Here is a 19869-nt window from a genome sequence, read left to right as displayed (position 1 = left end):
TAAGCCACTCTATTCTGTTCCACTACTCTCTGTGCACTTCACTCTACACCACTCTACTCTATGCCACTGTACTCTACACCACTGTCCTCTACATCACTGCACTCTACTCCACTCGACTCCATGCTACTGCACAAAACGTGATTCTCCAGTATTGGGGTGTCTTTCATAGATTCACATGCTTGAATATTCCCCGTCGTCGGAGTGGGAGTCCCACGGTAAATAATATAGCAATATATACAGCCATAATATATATATATATATATATACACATATACATAGGTAATCATATAAAACAGAGATATAAGTAAGTAATAACATCAAGAATGTCCCTATATGAAATTTCCATAGAGATACATGGAAAGAGAAAAAAGACATTCGTAGTCTATCTCTGTCATTATGTTAGTCCAAACTACGGCCAATCAGGCGCCAGCTCCTCTCTAGAACCTTCTCCTCAGAGCTTCTCACCTCAGATTTTCTACCGCACGTCGTGTGAAAGGGAGTCTCCCTGAGCTCTGCTCAGTTTTTTCTCTTCAGGATGACTTCAAGTAAGAAGTCTTTGTTTAGACCTTGTTCTTTTGTGGAAAGCTACGTTATTCTCAGAAGATCCACACAGTAAGTGTATTTACTGTCTTTACCCTACCATGAAGTGGGTGAATATAAATTCTGTAGAATTTTTTCTACAAAAACTCTGAAAGACAGGGAAGGCCGTCTCTTGTTGTGGCTCCAGAGACTTAAGGATAAATATGAAGTAATTTTCTGAGGTAGAAAACTTTACTTCTGGCCGTTCCCACACAGCCTCAAAACGCAGTAGTGTACAGGAGTTACCTACTCCTTCCTTAAAAGAAGAAAATGTCTCTGACTATGACATCTGCCACTTCTTCTTCTTTGAATACTGCTGTGTCGCCCACGAGACATAGTTCTCAGGCTAGTGAGGTTTTCAACTTTCCAGTTTTTTCAAAGATGGCTTCATCGTCTACGATGGCTCCGTCTACGATGGCTCCGTCTACGATGGCTCCGTCTACGAGGGCTCCGTCTACGAGGGCTCCGTCTACGGTGGCTCCGTCTGCGGTGGCTCCGTCGACGATGGCTCCGTCGACGATGGCTCCGTCGATGATGGCTCCGTCGACGATGGCTCCGTCGACGATGGCTCCGTCGACGATGGCTCCGTCGACGGTGGCTCCGTCGACGATGGCTCCGTCGACGATGGCTCCGTCGACGATGGCTCCGTCGACGATGATTCCGTCGACGGTGGCTCCGTCTATGATGATTCCGTCTACGGTGATTCCGTCTACGGTGATTCCGTCTACGGTGGTTCCGTCTACGGTGGTTCCGTCTACGGTGGTTCCGTCGACGGTGGTTCCGTCGACGGTGGTTCCGTCGACGATGGTTCCATCGGCAATGAATCTTTCGATGGTGGTTTCCGTCGACGATGGTTCCGTAGACGATTCAGTCTACAAAGATCTCTTCAATAGCCTTCTATGCCTCAGAGCCCATCGACTGCAGTCTCATCGGTAAAAATAAGGGTTTAAAAAAGACGACTTCTGCACAGAGGTCATTACAAATCCAAATCTCTTCGACATATACAGCGACTACTTCGTCCTTTGCTGCTGTTCCTTTATTACCATTACCACCGAGTACTTGACAAGAAAGGTCGGGTGAAGTTATATCGGTGGAGGATTCCCGCCTTCCTTAACCATTGTTTTACCACTGACTCAGATCAAGATTCAGAAGAAGGTTTAGCTGAATCGGTTGTGACAACTATAATCGGCGGTTTTTCCTTTATCACCACAAGTGTCTGTGGTTCCGCTTACTCCAGTGGTGCCAATAACTATATCGGAACCGGTACCGGCTCCAATACTTTCTGTGGTAATACCTACAGTACCGCTGAGACATTCTTCAACTCGGACAGTACCTCCTCATGATACTGAAGAAGAAGAAGAAATTCCTCAGGACAGGGAGGATGGTGAGATTCTCGATGATGGTGGCGATGCTGATGATGATGATGATGGTATGGCGGAGTGGGATAACTATCATGCCCAAACACCATCTCCCTCTCCGGTGCTACCTGGTGACTCACCACCTGTTGATATGCAAGTTCCACCAGTTAAGGGATAGGACAGCACTAACGTTCAAATTAACGAAGGATTATTTCCTGTACGATTTCAAAGATCAGCCTGTTAAACACATACAATCCCTATAATCGAATTTATTGGGGAGGAAGGCAAAAAGATTATGGAGGCCTCATAGTCTTCCAGCACGGGAGCTAGATTGGAGAAAAAGGTACAAATCACCATTAGGAGCACCAGCGTGCCTCACTGATCAAGCGAAGCCAGATTCTGTAGTCACACAGGCAGAGCAACGCCGGGCTAGAAACCCTGCATCTACGATCACTGCACCACCTGATCGTGGTGGATGTCGTTTGGATGCCATAGGGTGAAAATTCTCTTCGATGGCTTCCACCATGGTGAGAGCGGCTAATGCTTTGGCCATCCTGGGTCGTTAGGACCGTCAAGTATGGGCGGATATGTCAACACTAGTTGAGCAACTGCCGGAACCGTCAAAGACCATGGCATATGACGAAGAAGAGGTTTTATTCGGAGATCAGGTGGATGAAGCTCTCCAATCGATAAAGAAAGATACAGATACTGCTCGCTCTCTGGGCACATTGCAATTTTGATAACAACCCTTTCGGGGTGCACGCGGACGCGGCACCTCCTCTATTTTCGAAGAGGAATCAATCAATATCGACCTTATAACCAGGGTTCAAACCGATATTCCTCTAACCAACAGCAAACTTCTCGACAGCAGTCTTCCAAGACTTACAGAGGAAAATCCTCTTACAAGGGTTACACTCCTAAGAGACATGACTTCCATCAGTCCCAGAAAATTGGAGATCGAATCTATCGGTACTATTTTCAATGGTCCTCCATACAAGGAACCGTTGGGTTTTGGAAATTATAGCAAGAGGTCACACTTTGGAGTTCATCGAATTCCCTCCACCCACACCACCTACCGGACTGCCACCGGCTCATATCAAAGAACTGTTACAACAAGTTCAATTTCTATAACACAAGGGAGCCATAGGAGTAGTACCAAGATTTCAAAAGAGGGAAAGGATTTATTCCTGATTCTTCCTTATCACCAAAAGGAAGGGGGAATGGAAGCCCATTCTAGATCTGAGGGCTCTCAGCAGGTATCTAAAGAAACATTATTTTCGTAGGCGAACGCATGTAGAGATCTTGCGATTATTTTCACAAGGAGATTTCATGGAAACAATCGACCTCCAAGATGCATATTTACATATCTCCATACTACGACAACATCGGAAATTTCTTCGTTTTCGAGTGGGTCGAGGGGATTTTCCAGTTCAAAGTTTACCATTCGGACTGCGCTCGGCTCCTCGAGGGTTTACAAGGGTGCTAGCCCCTGTGGTAGCGTCCTACGTTCCAGGGTGTTCAGATCTTTCCATTTCTGGACGACTATCTCCTAAAATCACAATCGAAAGTTCAACTTCTACAACACACACATCTTTGACAGGAGGTGTTTTCGCGCCTTATGGCTCTCCATAAATACCACAAAGTCCCATCTACTGCCTTCTCATCGCACGGATTTTCTGGGAGCAACTTTAGACACAGTGTCAGCAAGGGCACTTCTCTCCCAAGACCGTCTTCAAAAAATTCTCCGACTGGTAACCCTTATCAGATCAAAAAGACCCGTTTCTGTAAGAATATTGAAGTCCTTTCTGAAAATGGCGTCATCATGCATTGCATTGATCCCTCATTACAGATTACAGACACGCCCCATCCAAGGAGTACTGGATGTCCAAGAACGCCAGGTTACAGGTTCTTTGAACGATGTTGTAAACGTCACAGATCGGATGAAGTTGGCGCAAAGGTGGTGGACGCAACCGTTAAATCTAACGGAAGGCATTTCTCTTCTGACAATAGTACCAGACATGACAATAACAGACGCCTCTCTGGAAGGATGGGGTGCTCATTTGGAGGTTTTATCAATAAAAGGAAAATGGTCAATATGTCAAAAAAAAAAAAAAAAAACCTGGCACTTCTACAGGTTGGATCTCATGGCTATATATTGCTGGCTCTCAAAGCTTTTCATCCTTTAATCCAAGGAGAATCAGTCCTGATACAGACAGACTATACAACCTGCATGCACTATATAAACAAGCAGGGCAGGATAAAATCTCCGAAACTGTCTCGACTAGCTCAGTCGATTTGGGATTGGTCTATCCACCATCGCATCACGATATGCAGCAGTTAATCGACCGGGGGTATCCAATATCCTGGCGGATTCCCTGAGCGGGTCCTCCTCATCGACCCATGAATGGGAGTTGCATCAACCAACTCTATAGAGGATATTTCAACGATGGGTTCGCCCACAGCTGGATCTCTTTGCCACACTAGAGAACCGGAAATGCCGAGATTACGCAAGCTGGCTTCCCCACAAAAGATCTCTGGGCAATGCCTTTTGATGGACTGGTACGATCTGTTTGACTACGTTTTTTCTTCCCCCAATCCCACTCGTACCTAGAGTTTCTGTGGTAGATGCGGAGGCAACCTTGCCATCTACTTCTATAGCCCCCCGTTGGCCTCGGCAGGCATGGTTCTCAGAACTACTCCTACTGTCTCAATCCGAACCAATCATTCTACAGCCTCGTGCAGATCTACTCACGATGGACAAGGGGAAAATTGGTCATCCGAATCCCTCCTCACTGAGCTTATCAGCTTGGAACCTGAGCACTGTGAATTTGCCCATTTGGATACTCCACAGGACTGTAGAGACATTTTAGCTCAGGCGAGGGCGCCTTCTACGGTGAAAACGTACAAATTAAAGTGGAAAAGTGTTCCCCACTGGTGTGCATCTAATGGGGTGCACCCGTTTTCACTCCACACCAGAACAATTGTTACCGTTCTTCTTGCATTTAGCTAACTCCGGGTTTCTCTCATGCAACCTTTAGGGGTTTTTTCTGGCGGCAATTTTCCGTTTCCGTCAGGATGGTTCAACTTCCCTTTTGTTTCTTCAAGGATTATCCATCAATTCGTCTAGGGGTTATTTTGCAAATCTCCTCCATTGTGGCATCTGAACATCGTATTGGCTCAACTAATGAGACCACCGTACGAACCGATTCACAAGGTCGAGTTGTAGTATCTAACATGGAAGGTGGCTTTTCTTCGGGCGCTAACGTCTTCACGTCGCGTCCGTGACATTCATGCATTTACAATAAATCCACCTTTTTCCTACAGTTCAAACCAGATTCTGTAGTATTGCGTACAGATCCAAATTTCTTGCTGAAGGTGCCTTCAGACTGTCATATTAACGAACCAGTGATTTTAAGAACTTTCTTTGCTATCCGCAAACTCCTACGGAGCAGAGATTACATTCCCTGGATGTGAAACTAGGTTTAACATTCTACATCAGCAGAACGGCTGCTTTACGAAGGATTGATCAACTATTCATAGTTTATGGACGCTTTCACAAAGGTCGTCCAGTGACGAAACCAACTATTGCACGTTAAGTTTCAGCTGCCATCGTCTTCTGCCATCAAAAGGCAAACAAGCCATTGCAGTCACCAGTGAGGGCTCACTCCACCAGAGCAATGTCTTCCTCAACTGCTTTATTTGCTGGAGTGCCTTTGCATCAGAGCTGCAGAGCAGCTACGTGGTCGAGCAGACACACGTTTACAAGACACTATTGCTTGACAACTTTAAACGAGGAGGATGCTGCAGTTGGGCAGGCAGTGCTTCGCAATCTTTTTAAATAAGATGAGCCTCTTCCTTCCCTCCTCCATATTGTTTCCATTTATAATTGACATAATGATGCATTTATACTGTTACAGTTATTCAGTACTGTCATATGCATAAGACGATTGATTGTCATTACAATTTCGAAGCTGTGTGATCATGGAAACAATGATATTGTTACTGCTAGCTATTCTATATTCAAGCATGTGAATCTATGAAAGACACCCCAATACTGGAGAAGAACAATTGTTACTTACCTGTAAACAGGTGGTTCTCCAGTATTGGTGTCTTTCATAGATTCACATGCGACCCTCCCTCCTCCCTTCAGAGGCTCTCTTCTCCTCATACACTCTAAAGTCACTTTGGTGCTACGAAAATCTGAGGTGAGAAGCTCTGAGGAGAAGGTTCTAGAGAGGAGCTGGCGCCTGATTGGCCGTAGTTTGGACTAACATAATGACAGAGATAGACTACGAATGTCTTTTTTCTCTTTCCATGTATCTCTATGGAAATTTCATATAGGGACATTCTTGATGTTATTACTTACTTATATCTCTGTTTTATATGATTACCTATGTATATGTGTATATATATATATATATATATTATGGCTGTATATATTGCTATATTATTTACCGTGGGACTCCCACTCCGACGACGGGGAATATTCAAGCATGTGAATCTATGAAAGACACCAATACTGGAGAACCACCTGTTTACAGGTAAGTAACAATTGTTCTTCCACTCTATGCCACTGTACTCTGCATCACCATATTGTGCACCACTCTTAGTCACTGCACTCTATGCCAATCTACTCCACTTTGCACCACTCTACTCTGTCACTGCACTCCATGCCACTGCACTGTACACCACTCTAGTATATGCCAGTGCACTCTATGCCACACCAGTGTGTACTCCATGCCCCTCCACTCTATGCCCCTCCATGCCTCTCCCCTATGCCACACCACTCTATTCTATGCCACACCACTCCACACAATGCCAATGTACTCTATGCTACTGTACTCGATGCCACTCTACTCTAGCCCACCCTACACTATGCCACTCTACTCCACACCACTCTACGCCATGTGATTCTACAACACTCCGCTCTATGCCCCTCTCTTCTACGCCACTCTACACTACACCACTCTACTCTATGCAAACCCACTTTGTGCTACTCTATGCCATTCCACTCCACTCCACGCCACTCCAAGCAACTCTACACCACTCCACTCTATGCTACTCTACACCATGCCAGTCCACTTCACTCTACTCTACTCCATGCCGCTGTACAACATGGCTAAAAGACATCAGCAAAGCCAATATCTCTCACTTAGGCAAAACACATTGGCTTTGCCAAAGCGCACGAATGCCTTCAGTTCTTTCGATGGTGGTCTTTTCATAGAGTCTCCTCCATCACATGTGGTGGCAGAGAAGTATTTTGGTAGCAGCCTGCTGATTTACCACCTCTTAAGAGGAGGTCCCTTCGATATTTGGAGGACACAATGGGGAACAATAGTAGTCTCCAACATAAAGGGAATTCCAAGCTTGGTGGGCGGATCATCGAAGGTGGAGCCCGAAAATCAGCCATCTTGTAGCAGAAGACCACTTAACAACCCTGTACTCTATATAGGACCCCTAGTCCTTATTGACATGAGGAATAGGGTGATTTTGTTTAATGTTTTAGTTGTGCTTCACTCTATTAAATGGTAAAAAGACTAACTCTAAGGTGGTCTCAAACACAGGTGGCTCATAGGAAGCGTCATTGTGAAGCATCATCTAGTTGAGTATATGGCTTGAAGTGACGTGAAAAGGTTATGGTTGTGAATGGGAAACAACCTTTACTATGCAACTTTTACAACGCAGTACTTTACATTGCAGTTGTTCCAACAACCGTGTTGTTACCACGCAAGTCATTACAACCCAAGTCGTTTCAACGACTTGCTCTAGGGGGCGTGCAACACCAGGGAATATGTTGGATTTTAAATCCAACACCTTCCCCGATGTTACGCTAACTGGAGTAGGAATACTATTAATACTATTCCTAAGTCCAGCGCGCCCCCTAGAGAAAGTCGTTGAAACGACTTGCATTGTAATGACACGTGTGGTAACAACGCGATCGTTGTAACGACCACGTTGTAACATGCTATATTCTTGTGCATTTGTATCTGGTGAAGGCATTTTTATAAACATTACAAATTTAGAAAGGGATAGCGCAAAAGTAAGCTTTTATCGAATATTGTGATAAAATATGGTCTCATTGCATACCTAGAGGCGCAATGTGTCTTGTGTTTGTTGTCAGCAAATATATTATTAAATAATATTGATGATAATTATATATGTTTTGGAAAACAATGTATTTCTCTTGAAAGAGTAACCGTTTCAGGTGTATTTTGAACTCTGTTTCCAGTGTTGGTGAAAGGTCAAGTCACCACCAAGTACTACAGGCTGCTGTCCAAGCACGGCGGCTGGGTGTGGGTGCAAAGCTACGCCACGATCGTGCACAACAGCCGCTCCTCCAGGCCTCACTGCATTGTGAGTGTCAATTATGTCCTGACGTAAGTATGACGTACCTAACAGCGCCATATTGCTTTCCCATAGATGTTAATGTGGAACCCTATTCATGTGCTTTATGTGTCACATACTTTGAAATTCTCCTCCACCTCCCACATATCTTTCAAGTTAAACATCATTCAACTTTGAACATGGCATAGACCTGGTATATGAACGTCACAAAAGCAACACCTCCCAGACTGCCTCCGTTCCTTTAAGATTTAGAAAGTGAGTCATTATGTGACTCCTTCAGCCAATCTCGGTGTATTGTGTGGACAGTTTGCATTCTGGGAGCGTTTTTTGTGCATGAGCTAGGGTTACATGGCAGTTATGAGGTCTGCAACAATAGACATGCACAAGAAGCTGTCTTTCCTCCCCTGATGTAATCTATTCTCTTTCATACCCATCTACTCTCATTGTTATCCTACTCGAGGCACGGCCTTTAGTCGCTGTATTTTCCAAGCTATTAAAATCTTTTTCTTCAAAAAGAAGCATTTTCTGTGTTTGGAAGTTTTCTCATGGCAAATGGAACACCTCAGTGGATTAAGGCACCCATTGCAGGGATCTGTGTTTGACTTCATTGTCACAGGTTTAAATCCCAGCTGGTTTAATCATCCTGACGTGGTAGGGGAGAGGACTGTTTTGTACTGAATGGTTGTCATTGACCATACTTTTTGGATTTAAAATAGTCGATCATGCATCCCTGTGAAGGCAACCTAAAGAGCAAATAGAAAGACTGTGAGACTAAAATACTCCCCCCCGGATGACCAGATGATGAACAATGTCTCAAGCCAATGGTTAAAGAGTCCTGAGTTTAAGAAACCAATGGCTGAAATAGGGCAGTCACAATTCTACTATATGTGTATCCCATGTATTAAGTTGATAGGACCGGATTCTTGCGTACCTGATTATCTCCAAGAATCCTCTCAGGTCGCCAGGGGAGAAAATTCAAATCTCAATACATAATAACCCGAATCAAATCTCATTTAGGAAGAACCACTGACTCAGAATCTAAAATTTATAGGATTTTATTACAACCAAAAATAACTGCACATACAGGCACCTTAGCACAAGGTGTAAAAGATAAATGGGCACTAAAACAAATGCAAGTCTACGTAGAAGTCTCATACGACTTAAAACAAAGAGAATAACAAGCTCTAAAAGCATAAGAAATGCAATAGTAAGACCAACGTCTACATTAGGAATCATTAGCCTTAAAGAAAAAATGGTTAGTCTATCCCTACTCTAACTCTAAGGTGACATCCCTACTTAGCATTTCCCTTTCCCAGGCAAGAGAATAAAGAGGTGTCAGAAGTGAAGACTTCCTAAGAAGTACATTCACTTAGTCAGAGCTCGTTCTAAGATGCTCCTTCTAGTTCCCCATCTAAACCTCAACTGCTCAACCCATGGGGCACTGTCCCTAATACAAAATCCCAAAAATTTAGAACACGCCCTTTGGCACACCTCTTCAGCCAGGTCTTCTTCCAGTACTTTTCCAACGAAACTTGTATCCCATCCAACGACGGTTAGCTTGACCTTAGGTCCCAGGCACCTTCTCTGCTGAAAGTATCATCCGCACATTCCAATGTACACCCCTGTTGGCTTCTCGTACCATCCTAACTCCTAAAACAAAGACCTAGTCTCACTAACAAGCTAAATGTCTTTGCACCTGCAACAGAAACATGGGAACGAAAACTTCTCTAAGATTTTCCATCATCCTGTAACCCAAAGCCTTTACCAAGGGAAATCATTTTCGGCCTACAACGTTTAGCTAACCTAAGAAAATGAACAGGCCTTTTTCTTCAAACATATATGCGATCAGGCCTTTACACTGTTAAACACATTACTAAATCACGCTCCGAGCATTAGTTCATTACTCTTTATACGTAAATAAACAAACTTGCACATGCAACTTTAACATGGCGCACGTTTAACCTAATACATTGCATTACGTGAAAATCAAACATTATGCATTGACTAAAACACATTCACAATAAGCTGCAGCATTACTCTTTATGAAAAGCATGTTTAAATTTCTAAGCACCTCTATGTTAAACGATTCTAGTAATACATTTTTATGGCACTCTTAACATACATTGATTAATATGCGGGTGCTGACTAATGTGAATATGATGCACCCCTACAAATTTCAGAATAACGTGACGCTCTATCATTCGCATTTCACTCGCTCTAAGAGCTCTTTCAATTCTGTTTCCTCTGTACCACTTATAAGCTCTGATGAGATGAGATGAGATTAGATGAGACCCCACAAGCAGATCACACAAACCACAACAATAATGAGGGGTTTTAGCACAAACCCAAGGAACCCTTTCCCAAATTCGCAAACCAACTTCCCACACGACCAAATCCTTTACCAACCTTTTCCCACACACCTTCTTCAGTCAAATCCTCAATCTCTTGATGAATCGTGGTAATGTTGTTTGTCTATGTCTCCAGATCCTTGCTATTGTCTGGAATATACGTGCAACATTCCTGAACTTTCAATAATTTACAGACTCCGCTCTCTTTTGCCAATAATACGTCTAAAGCAAGGCGATTCTGCGAAACCATCGTCCTTATCGACAACATCTCTCCATCCACCAATATCAAAGACCTTGCTGTATTCATCGACAACTCATCAACCACAGTCGCCAACCTTCTTATCTTCACATCATTCAAAACCACACCCAAACTCGGTATCATTGCTTAAAAAATATCACCAATCACTGCTCCTGCACTCACAGCTCTCCTCTGGAGCAGAGGTCTTCAAACTTTTGGATGCCGAGACCCCTTGTCAACATTTTGAGGCGTAAGGGCCCCCTCCTGACAAAAATTTCTAAACCTGTTGACTAAATTGTGTGGGATGAAAATGTAAATGAGGTTATGTGATGCCGCGTATTTTGGGATAGCATTGCTTCATTATTTTGACATTTGTTACACACAGTAACACAGAGGAAAGATTTCACCCAATCAGTACCCATTTATAGCCAAAATACAGCAATTATCATCAGAAAGATTTCAAGTCAACCTTTGTGAAGGGCCTTCCACTCTGCAGCAATACGTGCTGCCACATTAGAAGCTCACCTGGCCATGACCGGGAGAAGCAGGGGTCCCTTAAAAACCTAGCAGTTTTGTGTAGAGTTAAGCCGTTTACTCATGCAGCTTTCCTCTCACCCCCTCCCTTCCATCCCTCTCTCCTCTCCTAACCCCAGATCCCTCTCTCACTTTGCAGGCCATTTTCTTTCACCCCTTTTTACAACTTCTGCACTCTCCCCATTCAACCTCTCACTTCACCTTTAATCACCTCTTGCCATTCTGTCCTTTCACTGCCCTCATCTCTAACAGTCTCTCACATTTATCTCATGGCCTCTCTGGCCCTGTCACCTCCCGTGCCCCTCAGCACTTCTCATTCACCTCGTCTCTTCATTCAAATTTTTGTCTATTTGTATCTTACACCTCTCCAGTCCCCCCATTCCTCTTTCACATCTCCCCTTTGTTCTAACAGAAGCCCTCACCTTTGGATCACACTCACTTCTTGCGTGTCCACACTTCTCTTCGGCAATTCGCATTTCTCCTCATCCCTGACCTCTTCAATCAAATTCTCTCACTCCATTGCTGTCCTCTCTCATTTTGAGTGCGGATGCAAGTTCAGAATGGGATGAATGAATGTATGATTACTGATGGGCTTGTTTGAGTGAGTTGCATATTGAGTAGTGAGGGGGACAGGTGAGTGAAGTGTCACATGAGTGCAGGATGAGTAGTGTACTCGTGTGACTGCAGGTTGAGGTATAGTGTGAGCAGCACAAGTGCATTGTGAGTGCAGAGTGATCACTGTGAGTGCAAGGTGAGCGGGTGAATGGTGCAAGTGCATGGTGAACAGTGTGAGTGCATTGTGATCGCTGTGAGTGCAGGGTGAGCGTGAAAAATGAAGGGCGAGAATGAGGAATGAGTTGTCTGAATGTAGGGTGCATTCCCAGACCCATGAAGTAACTCAGCATGTTATTGACGGGGGCGTAGACTTTAAGATCTAAGTTAAACTATTGCGGCATTAATCGGGGATCGAGGGTGAAGGAAATAAATAATGTGCTGATCCTGCAACAAACTTCCAGTCCTATGGTTAGGGTTACCAGCAGATTATTTTGATGGCCCAGTCGGTACAAAAAAAAGCAGTCACCTAAAGCGGTATTTTCAGCGCTTATCTGTGCATACTTCCCAGGGCCGGCTTTAGTGCTGGTGGTGCCCTGTGCGACACTGTTTGTTGGTGCCCCCCCAATGACCACCCCCACCACGGATTCTCTCACTAGCACCCTTTAACAGTGACCAAGTCTCCATAACCACACTCTCTCAGATGCATTGAATTAGTTATATAGTGCCACTCATACCAGTGTAGGGTGTCCGAGCACTTTGCATCACACACACATTACACAGAGACAATCAATCATAAGTGTGTAAATCAGTGTATAGGAAATGTTACATAAGCCAAAGGACTAAAAGTATAGGAGTCACATGTCATCCATACTGGTAGGCAGTATAGTTCTAGAGTGCTTGGTGTGGAGAAGCACAAACTCAGAGTCGAAAAAGAAACAGCATAGTTGGGAGTTTCCTTTAATAATAAGAAATGATTTCTAGCCAAATTAACCCTTTTTGCAACATTAATCAATGTTCTAATAATGTATACTTTACAGTGTGTATGCAGTTCTAGGATGAAAGTTAATAGCTCACTATCCTATATTAGGACTTTAAGTTATAAATTGCAAGTAACAAAAGGATGTCTCTTTTGAAAGCAGTAACCTGCTGATCTGTTTACATCATACGCACTCTGTAATCTACTTGGTTCACGTTCTTTGCAGCAGGCATATTAACCCTCTGCAGTAACTTCACCGAAGTCAAAACCTCAACTATACAAAATGCTGATCTCTCTCCAGGAAGATAATTAATCACGCAAGTTATCTTGACATTTATGTGAGGCCTGGTAATTGCCAGGGAAAGAAACGCTGCAGCAGGTGCTTCAAAAGCACAATAAACTTTCAAACACGACGCCCCCAGGAAGCCAGCACCCGGTGCGGTGGCACCGGTCGCACCGCCCTAAAGCCGTCCCTGATACTTCCAACAGCAAATGTAAATAGAAAGCACTTTGAATTGTGTTCTAGGGCTGCCTCAATGATCCATGACTGATAATTAAAGAGAACAAAGACAGAAAAGTCACATAACGAATGCATACATACTTTTTTATTTCTAAGTCTATTTAGTACCAAGAGGAGATCTTTGCAGGCTCTTTAAACAAAACACGGCAGGCATTTTTCTTTTGGCAAGCCTACTTTGTATTCCTTTCCATGAAATGCATTCTCACACTACGGCAGTGAATGTAAAATCCAAATGTAAGGAATAGGCACAGTGGGGAACCAGGGGGTACTGGAACCAGCAAAAAAACCTAAGCCTCTGTAACCAGTTTGCAAAGGCATGTAAAAATGCAAATGGTCTTTAAAGACCTGTGAAAAACACGGGGGTGCCGGAGATAAGACTCCAGACACTGCCCAGCTGAGCCCCCAGCAGCTCAAGTTTCACTGCAGCAGCCCGGGCTGAGACACAGGACGGGGGAAGTGGGGGGGGGGGGCTGAACCCTTGGGCCTGGGCAGAAGTGTGACTGGGAAGGTGCGACCCCCTTTGCATCACTCCACGGCCCCCCTGGGGGTCGCGCCCCTCAGTTTGAAGACCCCTGCTCTAGAGTGATGTCCAGTCTCCAAAAGCTCCAAATCTTCTGCATGATAGATTTTCGAAAAAATAATAGCCAAATAACATGTGCCATTCCAATTCGCAGCCAACCTTACATAGGCATTCCTTCCACACACATAATACACAGTTGGAATCACTTGCACCGAGCCTTGCAAAAAGTTCTTAGCTGAATCTTCCATTGTAAAGATATGATCACATGTACTTTGTCCTACCGAAACCTTTTCATAGTAGGTCTGAGGACGTCTCACACACAACTTCCCCTTTTGCGCCTGGTCCAGTGCTATGGGTCCATAACTCCCCTTAGATCTGTGTAATCTCTCCTCATCGGTCCAATCTACTGGACTATCTACTGTATTTCGTGTCTGTGTTAGTCTTCTATATCTATCTTCTACTTGACCTACAAACTTCTTCTCTGTATCTGATAATGAACATGTCAAATTATGTCGGTGAGCATAAGCCGTATCCAGTTCCAAAGACGGTATGAAATACTTCCGGAGTCTGTCCTCTGACTTGTAATATTCGTATTTATTCGAATGCTTATAAGCTGGAACTTCAGGAAGTACTGCATGGTAATTGGAAAAGAAATACTCAAACTGGCCTCTCTCATAGAAGATACTAAGCAACAAACTACAAGAAATTCCATACGTTAGTGGAAGATGTCTATCTAAAACCCTCATCCACTGAAGAAGGTAACTGCATGCACACATAGCAGTCTTTCGCATCCATCGCATCCACATATTCGTACAAAAGCTGTGCATACGCATTAAGCTTAAAATCACTTTTAGATATATCTATGTGAAATCTGCGACTCTCTTTGATTAGTAAAGCTCTTTTAGCTCCTATAGTGACCTCCTTTTGGCTAGAAGTGGTAGGTGTAGGTATTCCCTGTACCTTCCCCTCCTGCTCATGTGAAACGATATATGAGGCTACAACTATTACAACTCTAGAAACTATCACCAACCCTATAAGTGTACCTATCACTAATTTAGCCCTACGGTGAGTATTTCCAGCATCTGCCATCTTTGCAAAGTTCTCAAAGTTCTTGGCTCGACAGCAACAACAATTAAGAGTCTCTTTCTCCTCCAGATATCACTTGTCAACCAGTTCAAACGACCCTTCAAAAGCTGAAAATCCCCTTGTGACTTTCAGTTCCTTATTTGCACAGTTCACAAAAAGACTTCCCTAGCCCTCTGTCGTCGTCTTAGACGGAGAGTCCCTAAATTTATTCGTCTTCCACTAGGGCCTAGATTATCTTCTTTTAGACTTTTATGTACAACAAAGTTCACCTTCAGTCCAAAATAAGATCAGCTCCCAAGATTTCTAAAACACGTTGCAAAAGTTGAAGATGAAGCACCACTAATTCTTGATGTGGAGGCACAAACCCAAAAGTTTTAAAAACCAGCGTCTCCAGAATCAATTCACGAATCTTGGTCAGAAGTGGTGGATTCGGAATATTGAGAATCGGTATTCCTTCGATTTCCACCTCTGGAACCAACAACAGCGCGTCTATTTTCAGATTCAGAGAATCGCTGACCAGCGTCAAGGAGCTCAGCCTCCCCGAGCTCAACACTCCTGGCATCAGTCACAGCGTATGTCCACTCTGGTCAGGCGTTCCTTTGACACGGCACTCTTGTTCTCCTGGATCTTCTCAGACTAGCTCGAGCTTGCTCTTCGTCACTTTGTTCAGATTCAGACGTTTCAGAAACTGGGGCAAGATCTCTTTCAGGTACCAATCTCAAGTTCAGCCGCCTCTGACTCACGGGCCAAACTCTTTCTGCTTCTGTGGCACTTCTGCTGTCCCTTTGGGTACCCTGTGCACTACTTCCTTCTTCGGCAGAATTTGACTCTACTCCACCCACAGCAACACTTTCTACGTCTGAGTCAAATTCGGGGCTTCGATTTGCACAACCCCTTTCAGCTCAATCTAGTGCACAACCAACTGCATCAGCAACCCTCACAGCTTGGCTTGCCCTCTCAGATGGCCCTGCCACCTCAGCTGGATTTTCATTCACGAGAGGGTGCTGGAACTCTGTGGGTATGGGAGGCATGCACCCAGTTCGGCAGTCCCCCACACTTCACTGCCGTGTTTGTGACCAGTATTACCTGGTACGGACCACGCCAACGAACATCCAGGCAACTCTTCCTCACGTGTTTACGCACAAGCACCCAGTCTACGGGCACAAGTCGTGGCAGAGGTCACTTACGGCTGGAACAGTTGCTGCTTGCACCTGCTGGGACACAGAACAGACTACGTCAGCCAGTCCCTTACAGTAGTCGGGAATCAAGTCATCTGTGATGTTAATCAAAGCAGTAGCAGGTATCGCTGGTAATTGCATTGCCCTCCCCATCAGGATCTCGGGTGGTGACAACCCTGTTCTCCTATCTGGAACACTACGAAGGCTCATGAGGACCAAGGGCAGTGCGTCAGGCCATTTCAGGGATGTCAAAGAACACACTTTCGCCATCCGCGCTTTCAAAGTCCCATTAACTTGTTCCACAATCCCAGAAGCCTCTGGTCGATAACTGCAATGCAATCTCTGATCCACATTCAAGGCAGCACAGAGCAATTTCATGATCTCACTATGGAAGTGTGTCCCTCTGTCTGACTCCAAAGAGGTCGGAAACCCGAATCTAGGGATAAGTTCCCTCAACAACAGCTTAGCTACAGTGAGTGTGTCACACCTACGTGTTGGGTAAGCCTCCATCCATCTGGAAAAGACACATACCATGACCAAGATGTACCTCAACCCATTGCACTTTGGCATCTCGATAAAGTCCAACTGCATCCTATTGAAAGGCCCTCCTGACCTCCCAATATGACTCAAAGTTACAGCTGTTCTCTTTCCTGCATTCATCTGCTGACATGTAACAATCCTCTGACATACAGCTTTAGCAACCGCACGAAACTTCGGATTGTACCATGTCTGTCTGAACACTCGCACCATTGCATCAACGCCCTTCTGAAGAAGCCCAAAGCGGACCCCAAGGACCTCAAGAACTCCCGGCCCATCTCCATGCTCCCTTTCCCGGCAAAAGTGACCGAGAAGATTGTCAACAAACAGCTGACCCGCTACCTCGAAGTTAACAACATCCTGGACCCTTCCCAATCCGGTTTTCGCAGCAACCACAGCACCGAGACCGCCCTCATCGCCGCCACTGACGACATCCGGACCCTGATGGACAAAAGAGAAACAGCCGTCCTCATCCTCCTGGACCTATCAGCAGCCTTTGACACGGTCTGCCACCGCACCCTATCAGCACGCCTCCATGACGCTGGTATCCAAGAGAAGGCCCTGGCCTGGACCACATCCTTCCTCTCCGGCAGAACCCAGGGCGTCCGCCTCCCACCCTTCCGCTCCAAAACCACCGAGATCATCTGCGGCGTCCCACAGGGATCCTCCCTCAGCCCGACGCTGTTCAATATATACATGGCCCCCCTCACCCACGTCGCACGACAACACAACCTCAACATCATCTCCTACGCCGACGACACCCAGCTGACCATATCCCTCACCGAAGATCCCCACACTGCCAAAGCTAACCTCCACACAGGAATGAAGGCCGTAGCCGACAGGATGAAGGACAGCAGACTGAAGCTGAACTCAGACAAGACAGAGGTCCTCATTCTCGGACCCACCCCATCAGCCTGGGACGACTCTTGGTGGCCCACGTCACTAGGCACAGCCCCGGAACCCATGGACCACGCACGCAACCTGGGGGTCATCCTCGACTCCACTCTCTCCATGACCAGGCAAGTCAACGCCGTCTCCGCGTCCTGCTTCAACACCCTCCGTATGCTCCGCAGGATCTTCAAATGGATCCCCCTCGACACGAGAAAAACCGTTACCCAGGCCCTCATCACCAACAGACTCGACTACGGGAACGCCCTCTACTCAGGAACTACAAACAAGCTCCTGAGACGACTCCAACGCATCCAGAACGCCTCGGCCCGACTCATCCTCGACATCCCCCACCGCAGCCACATCACACTCCACCTGAGAGGCCTGCACTGGCTCCCCGTCAACAAAAGGATCACCTTCAAGCTCCTGATCCACGCACACAAAGCACTGCACAACACCGGACCCACCTACCTCAACAACCGACTCAGCTTCCACACCCCCACCCGAAGCCTCCGCTCAGCCAACCTTGCCCTCACTACAGTCCCTCGCATCCGAAAACCCACCGCCGGCGGCAGATCCTTCTCCTACCTCGCCGCCAAGACCTGGAACACTCTCCCCACCATCCTAAGACAGACCCAGGCCCTGCTGGCCTTCAGAAGACTCCTCAAAACCTGGCTCTTCGACCAGTAGCACCCCCCCTCCCCAGCGCCTTGAGACCCTCTCGGGTATGTAGCGCGCTTTACAAATGCAGTGATTGATTGATTGCATCTCTACCAAGATGTACTGCACCATGTATCAATCTTGCCATTGGACTCAACACATTCCGGTAACACAGCTCGTCTATCACTTGACACCCACACATCCACATCTCCCTTCTCACATCCTGCTCGTATCCAGCTATCTCGTTCTTGATCAGTAACCTCATCCTGCAATCGTTTTAGTTCCTCTCATGTATCAGACATGGCTAACATCATGCTGAGATCGGTTCTTTCTTGGCTTTCTCCAGTGTACCCTCCAGTAAATATGCATCCTTGTTCTGCACAAAACCGGGCAACCTCATCAGCGTAGTTATTTCCTAAAGACACAAAATCACTCCCTTTGCAGTGGGCAGAACATTTGACAACTGCAATTTCTTTCGGACATTGTAATGCTTCCAACAACTGTCTCACATATTCCCCATTTCTGATGGGTGAACCTGAAGATGTCATGAACCCTCTCTGTGACCATAACTGTCGAAGTAATGAACAACACCAAACCCGTACTGACTATCGGTATAAATCGTTATTCAAATCTGATCAGCAGCCAAACAGGCACGGGTCAAAGCAATGATTTCAGCTACCTGTGTGGAGTGTACTCCTTCTAAACAAGCAGCTTGAACCACTCCTGTGATGGTACATACAGCAAAAGCTGCTCTCAATCGACCAACATCGTCTCTTAGACATGAACCGTCCACAAAGAAAATTTCATCAGGGTCAAGGAGCGGCTCATCCACAATGTCTGGTCTCGGTTTGGTGCATAGTTCAGTCACATCGAGACAATCGTGATCCTCACAATCTTCACCATCTACGTTTGGAATAGGCATCAATGTTGCCGGATTTAAAACAGAACACCTCTTCAACGTCACATTTTCTGCAGCAAGTATAACTTGCTCGTAACGTGTCAACCTGTTGTTCGTGAGGTGCTGTGTTTTAGTCCTTGTCATCAACAGTTCAACAGAATGTGGCACATAAACTGTGAGTGGATGTCCCATTACAATACTCTCACATCTTTCAATGCTGACACCTGTTGCAGCAACGGATTTAAGACATCCGGGCAACGCAGAAGCTACTGGATCTAAAGTAGCTGAAAAGTAAGCAACTTGTCTACGGACACCTCCATGATTCTGAGTCAGGACTGACAATGCACAACCTTCTCTCTCGCAACAGAACAATGTGAATGCCTTGTTGTAAAGGCATCCCCAAAGCTGGAGCGCGACACAGGGCTTCTCTCAGCCTCAAAAATGACATCAAACAGTCATTGCCCCATGGTACCGGATCACTCACATCCTTGTGCGTCAGCCGTTGCAAAGGCTTTGCTTCAAAAGAGAAGTTGGGAATCCATTGGCAACAATAGCCAACCATCCCCAAGAACATTCTGACTTCTCTCTGAGTGGTGGGCACAGGCATATTCATAATAGCCTCAATACGATCTGGTGACACCTTTCTCTT

At 45.5% G+C, this 19869-nt stretch overlaps 1 protein-coding gene across 2 annotated transcripts in view; it reads left to right on the top strand.

Moving 5' to 3' along the window:
* The window catches only part of SIM2 (SIM bHLH transcription factor 2), a 484182-nt gene that overhangs the window by 428151 nt on the left and 36162 nt on the right, over window positions 1-19869 (top strand). For both annotated transcript variants that reach the window (XM_085621287.1, XM_085621288.1), the window contains exon 8: window positions 8167-8314. In XM_085621287.1, coding sequence (XP_085477413.1) covers window positions 8167-8314 — 148 coding nt within the window. The remainder of the gene's footprint in view (window positions 1-8166; window positions 8315-19869) is intronic.

Source organism: Triturus cristatus, chromosome 8, assembly GCF_964204655.1.
Source record: "Triturus cristatus chromosome 8, aTriCri1.1, whole genome shotgun sequence".
In the NCBI taxonomy this organism is placed as follows: Eukaryota; Metazoa; Chordata; class Amphibia; order Caudata; family Salamandridae; genus Triturus; species Triturus cristatus.
Note: the sequence above shows the minus strand (reverse complement) of the source record. Positions and strands in the feature narration are given on the sequence as shown.